This window comes from Pteropus medius, unplaced genomic scaffold, assembly GCF_902729225.1.
Source record: "Pteropus medius unplaced genomic scaffold, Ma_sr-lr_union100, whole genome shotgun sequence".
Lineage (NCBI taxonomy): Eukaryota > Metazoa > Chordata > Mammalia > Chiroptera > Pteropodidae > Pteropus > Pteropus medius.
In genome coordinates, this window is record NW_024351647.1 from 5,775,557 (window position 1) to 5,788,631 (window position 13,075).

The 13,075-nt window shown below is 38.5% G+C and overlaps 1 protein-coding gene across 1 annotated transcript in view; it reads right to left on the bottom strand.

The window, feature by feature from the left end:
* The window catches only part of FMN1 (formin 1), a 370,346-nt gene that overhangs the window by 168,529 nt on the left and 188,742 nt on the right, over positions 1–13,075 (bottom strand). The window contains 1 exon segment of the mRNA XM_039843982.1: positions 8,436–8,580. Coding sequence (XP_039699916.1) covers positions 8,436–8,580 — 145 coding nt within the window.

The window sequence follows — 13,075 nt, forward strand, 5'->3', positions numbered from 1 at the left end:
TGTGTCCTACAGGGCTAAATTGTTCAGACGTCTCCACACCCCAAGAGTATATGTAATACACAACAAAAGCATCACATGGCCCAGCTTCTCCAGTCTTACTAAATCATTCCAAACATCTTATGCTTTAGGCATTTTGCTGATACATTCTGAATCACATTCTTCTCTAATCAACACTCTCAATGTCTCATTTTTTCCTATTAGTAAGATGATTATAGTACAGAATGAACTATTTATAATAAACCCCAGCTCAAGCAACAGTGGCTTTCAGTTGGCTTCATCTTAAAAAAAAATCTTTGTTAATTAGTGTACCTTATCCCAGTGTTGTAACATTTATGTTCCTGAATTGAACAGGAAAGAAGAGAACCACACCCCAACTGAACGATCCAAAAATCTTCAGAATCAATATGAATGAAATAACCATTTGAAAGCAAAGTTTAAAAGTTTTTGTGCTTGTTGTAAACTAAGGAAGTTGTACAACAGAGTCAACAAGAGAGTAAAAAGTGATGTGATAATTAGGTCGTGAATTAACCCCCTGGTACTTGCAGCTCTATACTGGTTTTAAAGACCCCCCCCTTCTCACCTCCCAGGATATTTTGCACATGCAAAATGCCTAATGTGACTAATAAGGTAACTAGCATAAAAGTTAATTAATGAAAATGAAAACGCTAAAACTCAAGTTATTTAGTAACCAGGGCCTGGAGCCAGATCCCAATTAAACTACTCTTCTGGTGAAGGAAGGGATCAAAATGCCCAATAGGTTCCATCTGGCTGCTTTCTGTGGGTCAATCTACAGCCTCAAGTCCTTTTCGAACCAGCCTTTCCACCATCTCCTTCCATCACAATGAGGAGCTAAAGGCAGTCCTCCCCACCCTGACCTGGGGAACTCCGAGGCTCCCCAACTCTCACACGCGAGGGGCTCAGCTAAGGAATCCAGCTAGAAGCAAGCATGACTCACCAGCTCTTCCCAGCCCAATCTCTTTTGTCATTCATTCCACTGGAGGGGCCCCTAACTCTCCAATCCCATTTGTACCCCACTGAGGAGATCTGATAATGGTCCTGGCAGAGCTGTGGCTTTTCATAATTTCTGGCAGGGGCCTCGCTGACCCATAACATGCCTACACACATGATTTCTTCTCATACTGTCTTTGTAAATTGACCATGGCTAACCTTGCTGCCCTAATCAGATCAATCAGAATAACATTTCTTTAGCTGCTGCATGCTGGCAGCCTCCTGGGTTGAGGCGTGACTCAGAGTCAGGCTCAGATACAGAAGGCGGATTTTTCAGTTTCCAGAGGTCTCAGGTTTCCTTTGCTTTTATCACAGTTGGTGAGCTTTGTAAGGCCCGTGTTTACAGCCATGCAAATTAGCCTCAGCTGGAGAGAAATCAGGTCAGGCCCAAATGAAATCAAGCTCTGGGCCAAAAGGTATATTATCAAAAATTGGAAGTGTGGCCATAGTACTGGGGTTAAGCCAGACTGTCCTAAGAAACACGTGGACAGCTTTGTCTGGTGTAACCTGAACTCCTGGCTTAGCGTCTGGACCCTGAAAACGCTGAGAGATGGAGAGGAAAATAGTAAAGGGCCACACAATCCAAAGGAGGCTGGCCAGTTTGAATAATGGCTGCTGCCACCAAATGCATTTTTTGTTAAGTGGAGACAAGTGTGAATGAGAAGGGAAATCGTGCATCTTTGAAAGAAGAAACATCGCGGTTGTGAGGGCAGCTTTAGTGTACCCCGTGTTACTCACTGACAGAGCAAGATCCAAATTCACTTTCATTCTACTCACACGCTTGTATATACTCCGTTTTAAAATGGATGCTTGAAAGTGTCCACATACAGATATTCTACAGATATGTCGCATCTGGAAAGCATCTTTAAAAACATCCACTCTAGATGCCATGACAGTTACAGAAGGCCAGAGAGGTTACATGGCTAGATGCTCAGCAGCTAACTACTAGTTACCTTCCAGACAAGCTCTCCAGTGCCTTTCCACTGCTGTCTTCCCCATCATATTTCCAGTCCTTTAGTAGCCCAGTACATAAAGAAAGTTAGTTTAATACAATTCTCCAATATATTTATGCCTTAAGACCAGGTTTTATTAAAATCCTAACAACTATTCTCTGAGCTCCCACATACTTATGACTCATGCAACATGGTACTAATGGTATCAGGCTGCTTGATCTATCAGATTGTGCCTGGATCTGAGGGCTGAGATGTTGGGTCATGTGTGAATCCTTTGTCCATCTACCCTCGAATAAATAAAACAAAAATTGGTGAGTCTTAAGTGTTCCCCCATTTGCAAAGTAGAAGTAATAACCAGATTGTTGGAATTCATCTAATTAAAGTTCTCATCTTTTGACAGATGAAAGACATGAGACCCAGAAAATTTAAGAGACTTGCCCAATATTCAATAGTTGGTTAAGGTCAGAGCCAACAGGTATATATTAAGCGTATGCCCATGAGAACATTAACATGTACAGGGTCTGTTTTGACCTTTGTAAATATTGGAGATGTTCGCACTTTGCAAAACATTTGAGTTCAGTCGCAAAAGTATCTCTGCGACCTGAGTTTGTGACTTAAGTACACATATAAGATTGTTGCCTATTCTTGTTATCTCACATACTTCCAAGCTTAGAACTGGAGGCCAGAGGAGTCCTTGCCACGATCAAAGCACCAGCACTGGCACTCACCTTCGAACTACTATCTAGCCCTGGCCCACGTCACGGTCTTAGAGAAGGGCCTGTGATAATTGTAAATGCAAGAGGTCCAGGAAAAGACAGGCAAGACTTCAAAATTTTCCTCAACTAGAAGGAAAGGATTGTACTTTTAAAAAATGCACATATTTATAACGTTTCTCTGATAGCCTACCTCATAATATCCAGTCATTCTTCTTCATTTTCTAATTAGATAACCCCAAATGTATATTCAAACAAATCTTCACTCCCTTTAGATATGGAAATTTAAAAAGCTATAAGCTCGCTCTCTCACATGCTGTGTGTGTGTGTGCGCGCGTGTGTGTGTGTATAGATGATTCCAGAAACAGTCCCAAAGGGGCTAAGTATAATAATTCATAAATTTTTTAGACTGCAATTATTCATTCTAAGCACTGGAACTGTGCCTACTAATGATTTCTATTCTACTAATTCCTACAAGCCTTTCTAATATGCATTTGGCTCCCAATATTTTGTGTGGATAGTTTGCTGTGAAATTTGGCCTCATAAGCCACGATAAAGAAATTTAACAAGACTAAAGAGGGTACAGAGGGGCAGTTACTCTCTCGTAGGTTCCATTTCTCAATGCTCTGGAATCGAAGATAATTTGGCTTTATATCTCAGCATTCTGAGGTGCCCTCTTGTGGTTTGGGGCAGGTAATGAGCATCCTAATGATACTGCAGTTGGCCGGAGGTGCAAGTCCAGATTAAGTTACTGTTTAACAGCCAACAAGAGAAACAGTGTTGAATTCCAAAAATAATATTCAGATTCAACATTCTAAAAGAATCATTGATATCCATATTTAAGAAATTCTAACCACCTTTTTTTCCCTCCCCAATAAGTAAATAAAGTAATAGTACAACTAAACTTTTTGGGTCATCTGATTTCCAAATAAAATTTACAAGGCAGAATTTTCGTAAACTGGTGCCTGTCAAGAACTAAAAGCTCCTGTTTGCTTTCAGTAGATTTGACCATTCCGGGGCCTTTAAGCTGAAGAACAGGAAGGTCTTGATCATTCCAGCTATTTATTATTCAAGGACTCTGGACATAATACTAATGAACGACCTCGAGGTCATATATTGATGCAATCAACATACGGTCAATTTATCTCACTCATTTCTATAGATGATAGCCTCTAAACTCCCTGCTCATTTTACAAACACATGAGAAATATAAAGGAGTTTGCAAATTCATCCCCATTCCTGGGGGAAAAATATAATGCATATACCTTACACCAAGGCAGCCAGAGAAATGATCTTTGTACACAAAAGCTGAAATCATATAAACTTGGAAGGCAACAGGTTATGAACCCTATAAATTTATGTTCAGGCTCCCAAACAATGTTCTCCTTCCACCCTTCTCCCCTCCTCACTAAACTGAGACACCAAGTCTGGAATTTGAGAATTACAGCTATGATCTTCGCCAAAGTGACCAAATTACAACTGATGGCTTTTGGCTCCAGGACGTTTCAACAGACTAGTGTCTGCTGAACTGTCACAAACCCTCCCCTCCAGACCCCCCTCCCCATAAAGCGCTCAGGGAAGAGCCATTATTTCATTATTCTTAAGAAATATCTATCAAAAAGGCAGAAGAAGAGGAACGATCTTATACATCTTACAGAGAAGGGAACAAGCACAGAAATTATTTATAATTCAAAGTGAGACTGTGACATTTAAAGAGAGGAAGAATACTGGCAGGTCATGCTGATTTTCTGAAAGTTGTGGGGCAAGTTTAGAAAGCAATTGGAAAGTTTATCAGAGTGGTTACTTCCTTGACAGGCACCAGAAGAAAGAATCTCAGACAATAAAGGTAGATTTTTGGCTCTCTGTCAAGGTGCTGACCTACCTTTCCACGAACAAATGTAATTTACAGGCAATGTAAATATGGGCATATTGAAAATGGAAACTCTTATTTTACAGACCATATAAACCAATGTAAGATTAACTACTAAAATATATCATTAGAGGAAGCTATGGAATTCTATAAATATTGAAAAACAAGAATGGTATAGAGATCACCATTTTCAAATAATTTTAGGAATGGACATACCAATGTTTTAAGGACACCCCTTCCCTGGCAAAAACAACAACAACAACAACAACAACAAACACTTTGTGGAAATCAAAGATGTTCAAGAATTTCTTTGTGAAGCTTTCATGTTGGTTCAGAAACTAAGAGATTAATACATAGTTCAAGAGAATAAAGTACTTTCATAACCATGATTTCATTTTACCCTCGTAACAATCCTGTAAAGAGCTATTATTCCCCATTTTATAGAGACGAAATCAGTGTGGGAAAGTTAAATGATTTGCTCTGAAGGTTATCAAAGAGCATAAACTAGGAGACAGTACTAAGGGTTGGTGGTGCCAATGAGAGCTGATGTTTTGAACTCTGGTTCTTAATTTGGTGATTCTATGTTTGTAGTGGCAGAGTGGTCTGGGGTCACTAATAAGGTGGGCACACGCCTGAGTATCCAACATAAATCTGTCATAATTAGTATATAATTATAGCTAATACTCAAAATATTGATGGAGTCAAAGGGAAACATCTCCAAATCTACATATTTCATTGTTGGAATTAAATGTAAAACTTTTTTATTCAAAGATTTGGCTTCCTATTGGAAGACTATGAAGAAAACTAGATAATTTCACAATGTAGGAAATATGTGGGATTTGTACAAGTGTAACTATATTTCGTTGAGGACTTTAATAATAGCTACCTCTCATTTATAAACATCAAAATGATCATCCCAGTAAATGTTGTTACCATCATCACTGTGACAAATTACTGTTTAAGTAAAAGGATAACAAATATGATGAGGCTCTTGTACATCCTCTCAAGTGATCGGCATTTCCATTGTCTTCCTAGTTAAAAGTGTGCAAACTCTAGAAGTCATTTGGTCTTTCTAGGTCTCAGTTTCTCATGTACCAAATGAGGCTACTGAATGGTAAGGTTCCTTCTAATTCTTAGACTATATGATATTATAAAACAGGCTACCTGCCCAGCTTAAGAATCTATGTATCTGTTTGCTTTAAATCAGTTCATTGATGGGAATTTTAAAATCTAGTACTGAATATGAAACTAAAAACTAGCATTTGAGTTCAGCAGAATCCCGACAATTGTTTCTGAACTAGGAACAACTGGAATGCAGAGAGGGATGAAGACCAGATCCATTTATGAGATGTTCACATGTACATCTCAATGCTGGCTAAGCCCCTATAGCTGAGATCCAGAATGTTGGATATTTCAATCTCCAACACATACTCCACTTCGATTGTTATAAAAGACCTATTTGGCAAGACCTATGTGTCTTCCTGGTCATCTTGTATGGGAACCATTCTGCGGTTAAGTTGATGAAGTTGGCCCCAACGCTGAAACTCCTCAGCTGCTCACAACCTCTAAAATTCACTGTCATTTTTATTGTAAGAGAAAAGAAAACAAACATCTGACTCTCGGAAGAGACCAAGGGATCCATCTTGATATTGGAAATCTAACCACAGGCATGGAGGGAAGACTTATAAGAGGCAGGCTTAGAGTTATCTAGTGCTGACTCAGCTTGTTGTTTTCTTTAAAACTTAAAATCTCAGCTCTAATGTAGGCCATTAAGCCCACTGAAAACTCCAAGCGGTCTCAAGACTATCAAGTCCAGTAGACCTATATTCTTGCTTCTACTTAAATAAAAAAGTAGACACTACAAAGATGCAGATTATATGGGATAACGGCAACTTAACTCTTCGGACAGATTAAAGAGTTCAAATGAAGGGTATTTCCCCCTCAGACAGTGAAACAAATAAACAAATCAGGTGCTAACTGCCTTAGTGAAAACCCTTTGTGGAATAGACAACAATTATAAGAATAATAAATAACCAAATGCTTTGATGTTTAAAAGATATTCCTTCACCAAAACAAAAATAATTACTTTTATGAGTAAGAAACATGTTACCAAGCATCTAGAGAGAGAAACAAAAGAAGTAATAGTAATCTGTGAATAGAGAACAAAGCTAAATTTAATATGATATTGCATCAGAATGCATTTAGCACATTTAGTTCACGGTTAGTCAGAGAAGGCTTCCTGGAAGTGGCAAATTGAGGTGATCTTTGGAATATATTCTTCTTTTGCCTTTTGTATGGAAACTATAATTTTCTGCTTCTGTAGATGGCATTTCAAAGGCCAGCCGGCCTATAAAGCACACTTGTTTCTATCTCATATGAATCTAACTGCATGGGAATACATTTTATAGTATATCAGTTGACTTCCCGCCTGGAACTAATCATTTTGGAAAGAAATTCAAATTGTTCCATGCAATATGTCCTCTTAAAAGCTTAGTTGTAAAATGTATTGGGATTACATTTTTCTCACAAAAACACAATTCCAGTGTACTTGAGAGGTGAAAAACTTTGTGATTTTCATTCATAATTCAAGTCAGTAGGAAAATCTGAATGTGATGCATTCAGACTTTTCCCATGTTTTTCCCCTGTAAGGCAGAGCTGATTTCATGATCATAACATTACTTGAGATATGAACCAATGGATGAACCCCACTATATAATTTAAGAATAATGAGTTGATGATAGTATCGTTCAATATTACACACTTCCTCAAACCCGCTTATATTTGAATTCCACGACATCCTGGTGGGTTAGGCAGACTCAGATATTGCTAATCCTCTTTTACAGAAAAGGCAAAATATGGTCTAGTGAAGGAAGACAACCTACCCACACTCACATGGCAAACCAATAGCAGAACCAAGTACTTCACCCTAACATCATCCATGCTACTATCAAAACACTAATTCAGAGAAATAGCAGTGGCAGCAAATATAGCAAATGGAGAGTAGTTACCATTTGTTGATGGCTGACTGTGTGCCAGATACTAAAACTCACTTAATAATTACTTAGAATAACAGTACAAGCAGACATCATCTCATGTTATGGTTGGGGGACCGAGGCACAGAGTGGGGGAACTTTGACTTAGGTCACATAGCCAGTGCATGACACAGCTACGATTCAACTTCACAGCTGTCTGATTAAGGATCCTGAACTTGTTCTCTGACAAGATGACTGGAGGCCTCAGATTTTAAGACTTCAGAAGTCACCTTTATTTTGTCAATGAGGACTGTCCTGAACACTCTATTTAAAACCATAGCCCTTTCCCCACCGTGCCAGAGCTGATCCTCCTTACCTGCCCTATCACATGATTTAAGTTTTGTTTTTAATGTTGATTGTTAATCTAAGCTCCACAGGACAAGAATCTTTGGGTTTTGGGTTTTTTGTTTTTCGTTTGTTTGGTTTTTTTTCACCAAAATATCCTAGATACTTAAACAGTACTAGCCAATAGAACTTTCTGTAATGACAGGAATGTGTTATATCTGTGCTATACGGTAGTACCAGTCACAGAACAAAACTGAAAAGTGGTTAGTGACACTGAATTTTTTATTTTATATTAATTTTATTAATTAAATTTAAATAGCCATTTTTTCAATAGAATTAATGGCTGAAAAAACTCCAGATTAAATTAAGAAAATAGTTTGAAAATTCAGATGATAGGACCACAAAGGCAAGCACAGATTCTCAAACTATTGGCTCCTTTTTGTCATCTGTGACTCAAAACCTTCCAAAACATTTTTTCAAAAACAGAGGGAAAGCAAATCAGCAGCACATAATGAATTCCCATGAATGACAAAAAATATATATAATTACAATGATTACTATAATCACTCAATACCTTTTTGACCTTGTTTTTTTTCTCATAAGTCTCTGACAGAGGTTTTTTCTTCTGCTGAGTTGTGTCTTTGGAGAATAAATACTCAAATTCACTAGGATCCCGAATATCAGGTTCTTCTAAGGAATCCCATAAGGTTGGTGTAGTGCTTTGGGTTAAAAGAGAAAATGATAAGTTAGACTTAAGAACCAAAACAGAAGAGAATAGAATACAATAAAATCTGTAATTCATTTTTTAACTCATTAAACACACACACACACACACACACACACACACACACACACACCAACCCCTAATACAGCTTAGAGAAAAGCTTTTTGGGTTACTTTTTTAAGTAAGAATATACCACAGGTCATTAAAGCAAATACACATTTCCAAACCAGAATGGTCATTAGAGATAGAGAAAGAGATCTAGAGAAACTCTCTGGGACCAGAAATCCTCAGATTCAGACCGCTGAGGCCATGTAAGCTGTTCCTCCCTCAATCTGTGGCATTTCCATGATGGATAAAAATGGGCATTGTAATAAAGGCTGAGAAATAATCAATTTTAAGACACAGAGGGGATAATTTTTAAATAGAACGAAAATGGAGTACTAAGGTGAAGAAATCCAAAGAGAGAGAGAAAAATCCAAAAGACCTGTCTTTGGATTTCTTCTACTAGTTTTAAACATGGTTTTCAGGTCAACTCAGTGAGGACCCATAATACATGAACAAGCTGTGCTCATTTAGAAATACTTGATTTGTAACACCCTACTCCAACACTATTGACAATAACAACAAGCCAAAATACTCCATTGCGCCAGCCCCTACTGGGATTTCAACTAAAGCAGCCATGGGGAGACTGTTTTGTTTTGAAAAATAGGGGCACCTTAGTTTTGAAACTAAAAAAAGGGAAGAAGATATGGAAAATCAGGGACAGAAGAACTGTCTCTGAGAGCTGACTCGGATGGGTTACTACTGTCTAGACTTCCTTCAGTCAGAACACGTTTTGCCCAAATGTCCACTTTCTTAAATTAGTTTGTCTTATTTTTAAACACTTTTAGTGCCCACAGGAAAAAAAAACTATACATTTATTGTTTTTCAAATATATGTATACGTTATGATCCATATTTATAAGTATTTATCTTTGTTTCAATATGTGTTTTCTCAGTCAATGAAAACTAAAAGATTATATGGGGCGGTCCACAAAATTTTTTGATACTAAAAGATGATTTTCATATTCAAAACAGTTGGGAATACTGGCTTTTCAGATCTGCATCTTCACATTTTACTATATGTCTGCCTTTCCAATGAAATATGACATTTTGGTTCTGGCCACAATCACTTCTACTTTTTTAAAAATTATAATTTTTCTAATATAATATTTGAGCCATTTAAGAGTATATATGTGACATATGTAAGTTATAACATATAATTGTGTAATAAATGTCTGTGAAATCATCACCCAAGGACTAAAACATTTCTAATGAAGTACACTCACTCATTTATGTGCTCCTCAGCCACTGCCCTCTGCCACTCAACTTCAATTTGAAACAGAAACACCGTTAATGTTAAGTGCTTATCTCATCAACATTCGGGAAGGGAGATCTTGATGGAAGAAGAGAGCCTGGGAATGTTGGAGCATGTAGCCTGTTAAGGGCTCCTGATCTGGGCTTTGTAAAGGCTCTGAGAAGCTGAGGAGAGGGCGCTTCAACAGAGGGAGGTGACGTGATAGCTCAGGCAGACTGTTCAGATCCATGCCCTGCACCTGTAGTGCCTGGCCCCAGCTCCAGGGACTCTGAGCTCAGGCCAGTTTTACTAATGCTATAATTCATTCATTTTCCAGAGTAAACTGCCTTTGGCAGTCAGACTGAGCACTTCTTCACCATTTACATTGTTTCTATGGGAAAATACATTTCCAAAACTGAATGAAAGAATTTTGGAATATCACTTCTCACTGAGTTGGTGGTAACTGGCATTTCGTGGGGCAGTAACAAGGACTCGCTCACAGTGAACCATCTGTCATTATGGTCAACTCTTTTCTGACTACTAAACATATAATTCTAGCTCAGAGGAGGAAGAAGAGGAAGGTATGAGAAGGAGGAGGGAAGAAGAAAGAGTGGGAGGGGACAGATGGAGAAAGGGGAAAGCGGGGGAATGAAGGGGAAGGGAGGAGGAGGAGAACAAACCCACTAGGAAGACAGATATTTATTAGAAAGTTGAAAAAGTAGATAGATGAGGATTCCTATTTCTGTAACTAAATGCCTCGTCCCTATTCTAGAAATCAGAAAACAAAAACCCAAAGATCCCAGGAGATACAAATGCTTCTGGCCCAAGGGCCACACTTTGAGAATCACTGATCTACAGACTTAGTAGCAAACATTAACTATGACAGGACAAGGGAAAAGATAATAAAGTAGTATAGTATGAGTTTCAGCTATAAATAATTGACATGTTAATTTCTAGAAAGGAACTGTATAGTAGAGATTGTTTTAAGGAATTGGAGTCAACCCGCTTCTTCCTTCCTGGGCCTCAGCTGCAGAAGCAGCAGCCCTCCTGAGCTCCTGGCCTTTCCCAGTTACACGAAGTGCCTACTGGCTTTCAGAGCTAGGCAGGCTGATTCAGATCGAGAGGGAGAGAGGAGATTAAGAAGCACAGGAGAGGCAATGATCAAAAATGTAGGCATAACTGAGGAAACTGGGTGAGCATGTTGAAGGCTGGGTGTCCTCACAGATTCAGCAAGGTGGACACGTCCAAAGTGGGACACGAGGGGAAATGGAGGGGGGAAGGTTAAGGGAGGAGGAGGAGAATATACCCACTAGGAAGACAGATATTTATTAGAAAGTTGAAAAAGTAGATAGATGAGGATTTCTATTTCTGTAACTAAAGTCTTTTCCCTATTCTAGAAACCAGAAAACAAACACCCAAAGGAGGCAAAAATGTCAAAAGTTAAAAATCAGTTCACATTAATGAAAAGCAAGCTAGGTGAATGAGAGGCAGTATATATATAACAGAGGAAATTAGTATTATACTCCTGGTTCCCCAGAAGACCAAGACCAAAATTTATCATGTGTACTATACAAAGTGCTTACCCCTCTGCTTGTACAAAATATTAAAACAGCATTTCATTTCCTTTAAAATAATGCATCCCACATAATTTTATTTTTGTCCAGAAATGAATACTACACAGAATCTTTAGGCTATTTTAGTTTAAAAGAAGTAGTCATGCTCCAAGGTACGAAAACATTTTGAGATGCCCATAATACGAGAAATGGAATGTGTGGTGCATCAGGAAGTACCCACATTGCAGTCTTCACACACGGCAGTAGGGAAGCCTCTCCCCACCCCTAAAGTCAGGTTCAAGGCTGACACGTTCACCAAGTGGGGCTCTCCTGATGTCGCAGGTCAAGGAGGGAAGTATATTCATCTACTTTCCATTTTGCTCAAAACTGAAGCTCTAAATTTATGGTGAAACTAATAAGAGCTTGGGCATTGAATTTTCTTTCTCAAAATGGCCAACTAAGGAAGGAAAAACACAGACAAGGATTATCTGCAGCTTGGCTTTGCTCCACTGTGAACAGTGGGCGAAGGGCCCATATCTCCCAGAGGCACTGTTATACTGCTGCTATGATTTGTGATTTTGGTTGCTCATGAAGTCTTTCGGGGAATGAAGTGAAGGCATTTCGGGGAATGAAGTGAGACACAGGTGTGGACAGCTCTGAGTGCTGTCCTAACACATTACTCCAAGGCTGACTGGTTGGATTCATCACCCTGGAAGGGTTGCACATTAATTTGAGGACACTAATAAGGGAATACAACTCCAAATAAATATTCTGGGAAATTATTTCTTAGAAAATGTCATCTGAGTCTTAAATGGGAAAAGGGGAAGACTAATACTTTAGCTAATGGTAGGAGCTATTTCAGGATCATCTCATTTTTTTTTTAACTACTCATTTGGGAAATCATAAAGTATCAGCATTAAAAATCAGGATTTTCCCCACATAAACTCTTGGCCCTTACTTTTTGGCGAGAGGAAAGGGGCGAATATGAAGTACATAATCAACTTAGTTCGCCATATGCTTAGTTTTAAGATATCCTCCCCTCCTCCTACAGTGATTTCCAGTTGCTTTATACCTGTGAATTGCACATTATTGTGTTCAATAGCCTGCCTTCCCCAAGCAAAATGTTATATAAATTGAAAAATTCACCACCACATCTTGATTTGTGAATAAGTTCAAAAAACTTAATTTAAAAAATGTGTTCCATATTTTCTGTTCTTGGCAAGCAAATGAACTTCAAACTTAGAGAGCAGTCAGGAAGCAACTGAGCATCTCTCATTGTCCTAGTGACAGGCTCCGAAACGAGACAGAAAAAAATCCTATTCACATTTGTTTGAATGAAAGTTTCCAAACAACTGTATCTTGCTGCTTTACAGAACCAGTTTAACAAGCTATACAAAAACAAGGTGCTTTTTAGCTATCCACACACTGGTACTTTTTCTGATGGGCAACAAAGTATAAGATGTGAGGGCACTGAGCAGCTCGGGGAACCAGATTTCAAGCACAGAGTTTATAGTTTAAGATTCCCCTCTGACCTGAAGAGCTAATAATGACTCAGCTATGTCTGGTTCTTTTTAAAAGAAAGAAAAGAAAGAAAGCAAAGAA